Raw genomic sequence first — 9661 nt, 5'->3', positions numbered from 1 at the left:
AGAAAAAAAGAATGATAGGAAAAATAAATAAAACAAGCAATTTGGTTAATTTATCCCTTTAGATCCATAATTGATTCCATCATTTTGGTATTAAACCCAAAGTGGCTGGTGATTTATAAGGCCACACGAGATCCTGAGGGTATTGGATTCAAAATCCTTAGCCAACATCTCGAGATCACCTTAAAAGATTACTATCTGCAATTACTTGATATGTGTGGGACCAAAAAAAAAAAAAAAAAAAAACACACATATACACTTGTGAAAATAGTCAAGCACTCAAGTGTGCTTGAAATGCTTTAAACTCCCAAGCTAGCCAAAAAAAAAAAGTTTAATATATTAAGCAGTCATTAGCAATCCCATATTTTTTGAATTAATAGTTTTATTATTCTTAACAAGTAAAATTATAAATTCACCATGTTGGACTCACAAGTCACATAGTCTTACATCATATATTATATATATTACATTAAAGTTAAGGTAGAGAAAAAAATTAAATTAAAATTCAAATCAGATTTTACTTGAAGTTTAATTTTACACTGTGTATTCTTAAAAATAAAAATTGGCGCTAGAAGTGAGAATCATAATATTTTTATTTTCTTGAAATTAGTTGTTTATAGTTTGACGGTGGTATATAATAATTGAAATAAATATCACACTTATGACAACAAATCAAATTGCAAAAAAAAAAAAAACATATTCAAAAGAAGAAGGAAAAAAAAATGATTAAATCATTCTTTCAATATTTTTGTTGTGCATTGCACAAAATTACAAATAATTTATAAATAAAAAATTTGATTGTTGTAACAAAGTAACAATACACTTAAAAAGGATGATCATATATTCATATTCATAGTTATAAAAAAAATCATATTCATAAAATAATATACTATATAATACAAAATTTTCACAATCAATTAAATAAACATGAATCACTTCTAAAAAAAAATGATATGAAATATGCGTGGATTAATTGCAATACAAATCTTCTACTAAGGTCGGTGCAGCGAGATTCCCGTACAACTGGGCTATTTATCAGAATCAACGGCCCATATTCACCCTCTCCACCACTACCGCACGATCCATCAAAGAAGCCCACAATTTGAACGGCACAGATTCCACGGCTGCCCACCACAACACATGCGTGCACAGAATTTATTATTCGACTAGAAGCACATTATACTCTCCGCCCATATATTTCCTATATAATCAGAATTCTAAAGCAACCAATCGAAACTATTATATATAAATATAAACAGTGTTTTTTCATCTCTCTCTCTCTCTCAGACTCTTTTGTTTTTCTTCTATCCTCTCTCTCTCTGATTGTTAGGGTTTTTGCTGTAATCCTCGTCCGTACACACCAACCAAGAAACTCACAGGTATGTTCATCACGATAATCGACTTCTTCGACCTCTTAGTTCTAGCATTGTTTCCAATCGATCATTGTTTTTCGCTGTTACAGCTCGTTTTTTTCTCGGTTCAGATTTTGTTTGGCGTCTGATCAATCGCATTCGAATTTCGAAGCGTTTTGGTACTGGCTCCGTTAATTTTCATATTGCAAAATCCTTAGGTTTTATTTTATTATTTAATTTATTTTTGTAGCGAAATGATTTCGAAGAATTCGTTATATTTATTAGGAATTAGATTAAGCTGTTTTGGTATGATTTCCTTGTTTTTGGTTTTCGAAATACATCTTTGTATATAAATTTATTTGATTTTCTCTGCAACTGCGCAAAATTATTTGATAATCTTTAGGATTAGGGTTTCACAACATCACTCTCTTGAAGTCCGATGTAATTTTAGGTCACATATTTGGCTTTCTGTGTGTTTATGTGAATGTAATTTTTGTTTATTTATTTATCGCTGTTATAGGTTTTGTGATTAATTTTGGCTTTGATTGTAGATTTGAGAGTGTTTGCGCTTGCTACAATGGAGCGCAAGATTATTGAGTTGGACCAAGGTTGGGAGTATATGGAGAAGGGGATTATGAAGTTGAAGAGGATTCTGGAAGGGTTGCCGGAGCCTCCGTTCAGCTCGGAGGAGTACATGATGCTTTATACGTATCCTTGTTTTTAATTTCCCGGTTGAGTTTGTGCATATGATATCATTTTTGTTTTTTAACTTTTGTTATGTGAAGTTTTTGCGTTGGTGTGTTATTGCCTTAATTTTGAGCACAGAACTATCTACAACATGTGTACGCAGAAACCCCCCCACGATTACTCTCAACAGCTTTACGACAAGTATCGCGAGGCATTCGAGGAGTACATTACTAAGACGGTGAGGGATATTGTTGGAATAGGAGTTGTGAATTGTGATTGTTATGAAACTGATTAATCCTTTGGCTGTATCACTACTTGTCTTTGAATACTGTACTTGCTATTGGAGTCTATTTCTTTTCTGTTTTCTTTACTTGATATCCTCCCTTTTTGGGTTTCATTTATTTATTAGGTGTTGCCGTCTCTAAAAGAGAAGCACGATGAATTCATGCTGAGGGAGCTGGTGAGAAGATGGTTAAACCACAAGGTCATGGTGAGGTGGCTGTCACGGTTCTTCCATTACCTTGATCGATATTTCATTGCAAGGAGGTCACTTCCTGCTCTTAATGAAGTTGGACTAACCTGCTTCCGTGATCTGGTTTGTTTCAAGTCCCTCTAATGGAACCTTATTTGGCTATTCTATGAGGTTTACTTGTAGACAACATTTCTTACAACCTTTCATATGATTCCCTTATTTGGCTATTTTTTCAAATTCAGGTTTATCAAGAGGTAAAAGCTAATGCCAGAGATGCTGTAATTAATCTAGTAAGTTCATTGCTCCTTGATACTGGATTCCTGTAAGTTTTACATATTGTCATTCGTAAGAGTTGGCTAACGAATTGTTGTGGACCATCAGATTGATAAAGAACGTGAAGGAGAGCAGATTGACAGAGCATTGTTGAAGAATGTTATCGATATCTTTGTCGAAATTGGAATGGGACAGATGGAGCTTTACGAAGGGGATTTTGAAGAACAGATGCTTCTAGACTCTGGTGCTTACTATTCTCGTAAAGCATCAAACTGGATCGTGGATGATTCTTGTCCTGATTACATGTTGAAGGCAAGTCTATGCACACAATATTTCTTTATTATAGTGTTGTTTATGTTGATAACCTCTGTGATTCTAACAACTATTATCTTATTCATTTGCGTAGGCGGAGGAGTGCTTGAAAAGGGAGAGGGACAGGGTTTCTCATTATCTGCATATAAGCAGTGAGCAGAAATTGGTGGAGGTTAGTTAATGTTTATGAATATTATATGATAAATATTAGATCCTGGAATAGCTGGCATTTTTGTTTGTGATTTATGGAGTAGTGATATTTTATTTACCGACACTCCTGCTTCCAGAAAAAGATAATGTATGGAGTGGTGTTACTGTATTTAGCGACACTTCTCCTTTGGGGGGAGGGGGAGGGGGAGGGGGAGATGACCTATGAAGCTGGTGTTATTCAATGAAAACACTAAGGCCTCAAATTGATTTGGTGACTTTTCATTTATCAATTTTAAAATATAAAAGAGGTAAGTTAAATGAAGGAGCAATATGAAATTCTTGGAAATGTTTATTAGTATGCATTTGTTATCTCTTCAAAAAGATGTCCTCCCAATGTTGAGATAATAATATAGAAATGAACCTGTGTGCAAAACAAATACCTCAGATATAATGTTAGATATGGCACGATTTGTGACTATCTAAGTGCCCCCATATCTATATTGAAGTTTCTTTTTTTGGCTGTTTAAAGCGCCTAGGAAGGAAAATTCTACCAGCAGAAAGTACTTTCATCTCATTAGTTGGTAGTTATGATACATTACCATTACTTTCTGATGAAGATTGTCTGCTGCTGTTGTCTTTTTTATTTAAAGCTTCATGTTTGGTCTGTAGAAAGTGCAACATGAATTGTTGGTGGTATATTCACCGCAATTGCTTGAGAAGGAGCATTCTGGATGTCGTGCTTTGCTGAGAGATGATAAGGTACTTCTCTCTGAATCTTGTGCTAGGCAATATTCCTTTCTCTGTTTTTGTTTTGGAAATGTTACTTTTTTTGGTTTTTTGTTTTCCTTCTATTTTGTTATATCATTAATGCTTTGTCTATTCTGTTTACCTTGCTGTTAAAGGTGGATGATCTTTCTAGAATGTATAGACTGTACCATAAAATCTCTAAGGGCCTGGATCCTGTTTCTAATATATTCAAGCAGGTAAGTTGTTTCCTGCTTACATTTATTTTTATAACCACAAGGACATGTAGATGCTCGTTTGTTTATACATTAGTACTAATACTTTTTTGATGTTTTCCCTGTTGTAGCATGTTACTGCTGAAGGTACAGCCCTGGTGCAACAGGCTGAGGATGCTGCAAGTAGTCAGGTTAATTCTATTCTCCTTAAGTGCAGTTCTCTGTTCTTATTTTATTAAAACATTTTTTCCTATAAAAGAAATTGCGTTTCTTGGCATTATGGCTCGCAAGTTTTGTGTTCTCCTTTTACTATTTGCTCAATGTGCAAATTGCCTGGTGCACATGTTGGTGGATATTCTTGGGGCTTATATTTGTATTAAACAGAGGATAATTCTGCTAATGGAAGCTCCAATCTTCTATGTTGTTTGTCTTCTTAATAGAGTGAGGATGAATGGACTGAAATTGAGGCTCAATTAGTGTATAAATTTTATTACAGATTTTTTTTTGGCTTAAGTTGATTCATAATTTGTATTTTCCTGGTAATGTATGATATAACCAGTTTATGTATGTACGAATGAACAATCAATGTTTGTTGCTACTTTTTATGCTGCAAAATTGGACACCTTGTATTCTAACAGAAATGCCATGCATTATCACAGATCTCAGGAACACTCTAGTTGCAAATATCACTTTGCTTACTGGTTCCTCTGATTGGTTTAGGGCTTAAGCATCCGTGCCTTTTGAAATGGTAGTTTAATTGGCTGAATTGTGTGTGTATATATATATATATATATATTTATTTGAAGATAATATATTTGGCAGCGCTGGGAAAGGAATGAATGTCAAATAATAGGTTGCCATACAGGCATGGAATTTTACAGTACATAATTGTTGTTGAATGTTCATTCTTCAAGAAGGTCCAACAGATCTTGGAACTAGAAAGCTTATGTTTATTCTTGTAGTCTGTATTTGTAGTTTGTTATGTGCAATTTGTTCTACCCGCAAATGTGGGGTTGTTAAACAAATGTTTTGCCACACAGCCCTGGAATTCTACTGGACATACAGGTGCTGTTACATTTTATTGTATAAGTGACACAAGTGCTGTTTCATGTGATTTATATATTTCTGTTTTTGATTGGTAAGTTACTCAACAGTCAATGAGTCTCGAACCATGACCTTACCCTCCACCTCATTGTTATGGAACGAGAAAGTGTCATTTGAGCTAGAGCTCACTGGCTACATTTAAGTTCTATATTGAGTTTTAGATCTTGGATTAGAAATATTATGTTCCTTTGTAGTTTATTGGAGAAATTTATTGATTTGTGTTATGCATAACTTCAAATACTTACAAAGTAAGTACATAGAGAACAGAAGAATAAGAGGCCAATTATTGTAACATTGAATGAAATAATATGATTGGTGAGCAATGCTATATTTTCCTATCATGATTTTTGTTTTGCAGATTTTGTGATGGTTCTTTTGGCATTTAATTATGATCCTGTATTGGTAGCATATGTTCATTATATTTTGTCATGTGGTGCATAATGATTTATTTTTTTGTTAGATTTATTGATACTAGTTGCTACTTCTAGTTTTACCATTTCATTTTTGTTATTGCTTTTGTTTCTCCTTTACTGGTTATGGTGGGATAAGTTTTGTAAAATAAGTTGTTTTTATCAGTTTTAGAGTAAGAGTGTGTTTGGCTTTTGTTATTTGTCGTTTTTTTCTATTTGCTTTTTGTCTCAGCTTTTTTGCAAATAATCTAAATTTTAGCATTTAGGAAATAAGCTAGCTTTTAGCTTTTAGTCACACTATGCAAATAAGCTACCGTAAATAAGTTGTTCCCAAACATACTCTTAACTCTGCTATTAGATTTTTGGCTTTCCATATCTGTTTCTTATTTCTAAATTACCATGTTTCTACAGGCTGCAAATGGGGCTGGTGTGCAGGAACAGGTAATTCTTCGACCTACACATTTTGAATTTTTATGAATGGTAAGGGAGGTTAAAGATTGATTTAATTCTGTGGCCTTCAGGTTCTCGTCCGAAAAATAATTGAGCTGCACGATAAGTATATGGCATATGTGAATGATTGCTTTTTGAACCACAGTTTGTTTCACAAGGTATGTGCTGAAAAATACTAGTTTTTTAGATTGCCTTGTTACTCTGTCTTCTTCTAAACTATTAATATTTTTGAGTGTTCAATAGGCCCTGAAGGAGGCTTTTGAGGTATTTTGCAATAAAACTGTTGCTGGCAGTTCAAGTGCAGAACTACTAGCTACGTTCTGTGATAATATCCTCAAGAAGGGTGGGAGTGAGAAGCTGAGTGATGAAGCCATAGAGGAAACACTCGAGAAGGTAGCAATATAAGTTTCCATGTTATATTGATGACAATTACATATTGCTGGTGTTGGCACTAGAATTAATCTATGCTATTGATTTCTGCAGGTTGTGAAATTGCTTGCATATATTAGCGACAAAGACCTCTTTGCAGAATTCTACCGGTAAGCCCTAAGTTTTTAGTAGGTTAGAATTTTGACTGTTGGTTAGAATTTTTGTATTTAGTTGTCTATTTTAATTTCATTGCTGATTTTATGTCTTCTTTCTCCACAGGAAAAAGCTTGCCCGTCGACTACTTTTTGATCGTAGTGCTAATGAAGACCATGAAAAGAGTATACTAACCAAGCTGAAACAGCAGTGTGGTGCACAATTTACATCAAAGATGGAGGGAATGGTGAGTTCGTCATGATAATTTGGTCAAAATTTTGTATCTGTTGACATTATTGTGCTCAGTTGAGATTATGTTTTGCATTTCTTTATTTATTTATTTTTGGGGTTCCAGGTCACAGATTTGACATTAGCACGGGAAAATCAGACCAACTTTGAGGAATATCTTCGTAATAACACGAATGTAAACCCTGGAATTGATTTGACAGTTACTGTCCTTACTACTGGATTCTGGCCAAGTTATAAATCATTTGATCTCAGCCTCCCTCCAGAGATGGTAACATTTACTTAGTGAATGGGCTTGTTTAATTTTTCAGCACTAACAGTAGTTCTGCAATATAGTAGGAGGTTTTGTAGTATTTTATTATATTATTTAATGCATTTGTTACAGGTAAGGTGTGTGGAGGTTTTCAAGGGATTCTATGAAACAAGAACAAAGCACAGAAAACTTACATGGATTTACTCATTGGGCACTTGCAACATAAATGGGAAGTTTGATTCAAAACCCATTGAACTGATTGTGTCAACCTATCAGGTAATTGTATTTGCAAAACCTTGCTGCTTAATTTTGGGGTTGGAACTGGGTTACTGGATTGCTGACATGTGGATCATGTTATGTTCTGTTGACTATTTTACAGGCTGCCGCCCTGCTGCTATTCAATAATTCTGATAGATTGAGCTATTCAGAAATTATGACTCAGTTGAACTTGACCCATGATGATGTGGTTAGATTGCTCCATTCTTTGTCCTGTGCCAAGTATAAGATCCTGACTAAGGAGCCAAACACAAGGACTGTCTCGACAACAGACAACTTTGAGTTCAATTCCAAGTTCACAGACAGAATGAGGAGGATTAAGGTATTCAGCATTCTCACTCTTAATTTATAACTTAATCTTCCCTACTGCCTTCCTCACACCCCCCTCACCCCAATTGGGAAACTCCTTTTTATTGTATTTGTTTTTTTATTGTTTCCTTTGTATTAGAAATGACAAACTTTTAAAAATCTTTCAATTGTAGATACCTCTCCCACCTGTGGATGAGAGGAGGAAAGTAATTGAAGATGTTGACAAGGACAGGCGATATGCTATTGATGCTGCAATTGTTCGCATTATGAAGTCTCGGAAAGTTTTGGGTCACCAACAGTTGGTTATGGAGTGCGTTGAGCAGTTGGGCCGTATGTTTAAGGTCTCTCTCTCTCTCTCTCTCATATATATATATATATGTGTTGTTTTTGTATGATGTTAAATTTGAAAATTGCTAAAATTTGTCCATGGAAGCTATTTTTAAAATATTATAGTGATGGTGCAAACCCCAATTGCTGTTTCCAATCTTGACACTATATAATTTTTATTTAATTATTATAACGTTCGTGAAATTTTTGTAATGAACTAGAATTAGCCACCTGCTACTGAAACCTAAGCCATAAGATATTAGTGTTAGGTAGTTGGCATTCTTGGTTTACCTTAAAGAGTTTTCTCAGAAAGATTGGCCAAACCATTGAACTCTTGACCATAAGATACAAAGAATTTATTTAGTTGTCATTCTTCAAGTCTATCGTAGCATGCATCTTAGTTTTGTGTAGTGTAAACTACAACTTCTTTAGTTTATTTTGGTTAACGTACACATGGTAAGAATAGTTTCAGGGGCAATTGGTTATAAACTGAAATGTAACTGAAGCGTTGGGAAGTTGTCCAGAAATTTCAGATGATGCCATTTATTTTATGTTATTTTCCTGGTTATCATCACTATACTAATCCAATGTATTAATGGATGGAAATGTGCAGCCTGATATCAAAGCAATAAAGAAGAGAATTGAAGATTTGATCACCCGTGACTATCTGGAGAGAGACAAGGAAAACCCAAACATGTTTAAATACTTGGCATGATTGCGAAGCTCGAGCTGCTGGTGTTAAAGCATGGTGGAGTGTTGGGGGTCATGGAATGATGTTTTTATATGGAAGTTTGGACAGTATTAACTTCCATTACAAATTTCTGTAAATGCTTCTTTTTGTTACAGCTTGCCGTGTCTATTAGTATTAGGAAGTTTTAAGTCCAGGGAGTAGAGAATTTTTGTGCACTACACCTTAAGAGCAAATATATTTGTTGGATTGACCTACGTGACCACCTTTAGTCAAGAAGAATTAATACACGTCGATTTTTAAGATCTTAAACTGCCTGTTGATAAACTGAGTTGCATATTTACTTAAATTTTTCAGAAGATGCTATTGGTGTTTTGGCTACTCGGTTTTTCTGATGTTTCAGCCTTAAACCATGCGCTTATTACCTTTGATGTGCTGGCATCCTGAAGATGACATTGATGTTTAAGGTTCTTGATGTTTAATGCTGTGAGACTTTCAGAGAATGGGGATTGGTGCATAAGTCACATATCATGTTGGTTTTTGGGACTTATGATCTGATTGAACTGACAAGTTATGATTGGTGGGAACGTGAGTTTATAACTCCCAATCACTTTTGCATCTACTAGTTACAGATTTATCGTATCAGAAAGTTCTGAAAAAGTGTTAGATAGGTTTCTGCAGATATTTATTTAGACGTGCAATATTACCAGTTAACGCGAAGGTTTCTTGGTACTGCTATGGAACAGACTCAATGATATTTTGAATTAGTTACCGTCATTGTTACTTTTATCCTGGTGGGTCATGACTCATGAGCAGTACCCAGATGGTGTAAGCTACGACTCTGTAAATCAGATGACTGAGAAAATAGACTGAA

The 9661-nt window shown here is 34.6% G+C and overlaps 1 protein-coding gene across 3 annotated transcripts; it reads left to right on the top strand.

Moving 5' to 3' along the window:
• Window positions 1-1210: 1210 nt before the first annotated feature.
• Window positions 1211-9099, top strand: LOC126709286 (cullin-1). Of its 3 annotated transcripts, none has more exons than XM_050409464.1 (21): window positions 1237-1376; window positions 1481-1528; window positions 1901-2057; window positions 2175-2274; window positions 2446-2631; window positions 2751-2798; window positions 2890-3093; window positions 3188-3265; window positions 3913-4002; window positions 4146-4226; window positions 4334-4393; window positions 6128-6157; window positions 6238-6324; window positions 6410-6559; window positions 6650-6705; window positions 6815-6935; window positions 7044-7205; window positions 7320-7463; window positions 7567-7785; window positions 7946-8113; window positions 8713-9099. In XM_050409464.1, the coding sequence occupies exons 3-21, from the start codon at window positions 1927-1929 to the stop codon at window positions 8812-8814; spliced, it is 2217 nt and encodes a 738-aa protein (XP_050265421.1). In that variant the 5' UTR covers window positions 1237-1376; window positions 1481-1528; window positions 1901-1926; the 3' UTR covers window positions 8815-9099. The 3 variants fall into 3 exon arrangements, with proteins under 3 accessions (XP_050265420.1, XP_050265421.1, XP_050265422.1); XM_050409465.1 differs by having other exon boundaries at window positions 1249-1376; window positions 1460-1528; XM_050409463.1 differs by lacking the exon at window positions 1481-1528 and having other exon boundaries at window positions 1211-1376.
• Window positions 9100-9661: the final 562 nt, after the last annotated feature.

This window comes from Quercus robur, chromosome 12, assembly GCF_932294415.1.
Source record: "Quercus robur chromosome 12, dhQueRobu3.1, whole genome shotgun sequence".
NCBI classification, from domain to species: domain Eukaryota; kingdom Viridiplantae; phylum Streptophyta; class Magnoliopsida; order Fagales; family Fagaceae; genus Quercus; species Quercus robur.
Note: the sequence above shows the minus strand (reverse complement) of the source record. Positions and strands in the feature narration are given on the sequence as shown.

What these genes read in the sequence shown, in the direction of transcription:
- LOC126709286 (XM_050409463.1), top strand. Translation starts at nt 1,927, where the DNA reads ATGGAGCGCAAGATTATTGAGTTGGACCAAGGTTGGGAGTATATGGAG. An exon ending in GAGATGCTGTAATTAATCTA is followed by an intron (nt 2,799 to 2,889) that starts GTAAGTTCATTG and finishes GTGGACCATCAG; the next exon opens with ATTGATAAAGAACGTGAAGG. An exon ending in CTCTTTGCAGAATTCTACCG is followed by an intron (nt 6,706 to 6,814) that starts GTAAGCCCTAAG and finishes CTTTCTCCACAG; the next exon opens with GAAAAAGCTTGCCCGTCGAC.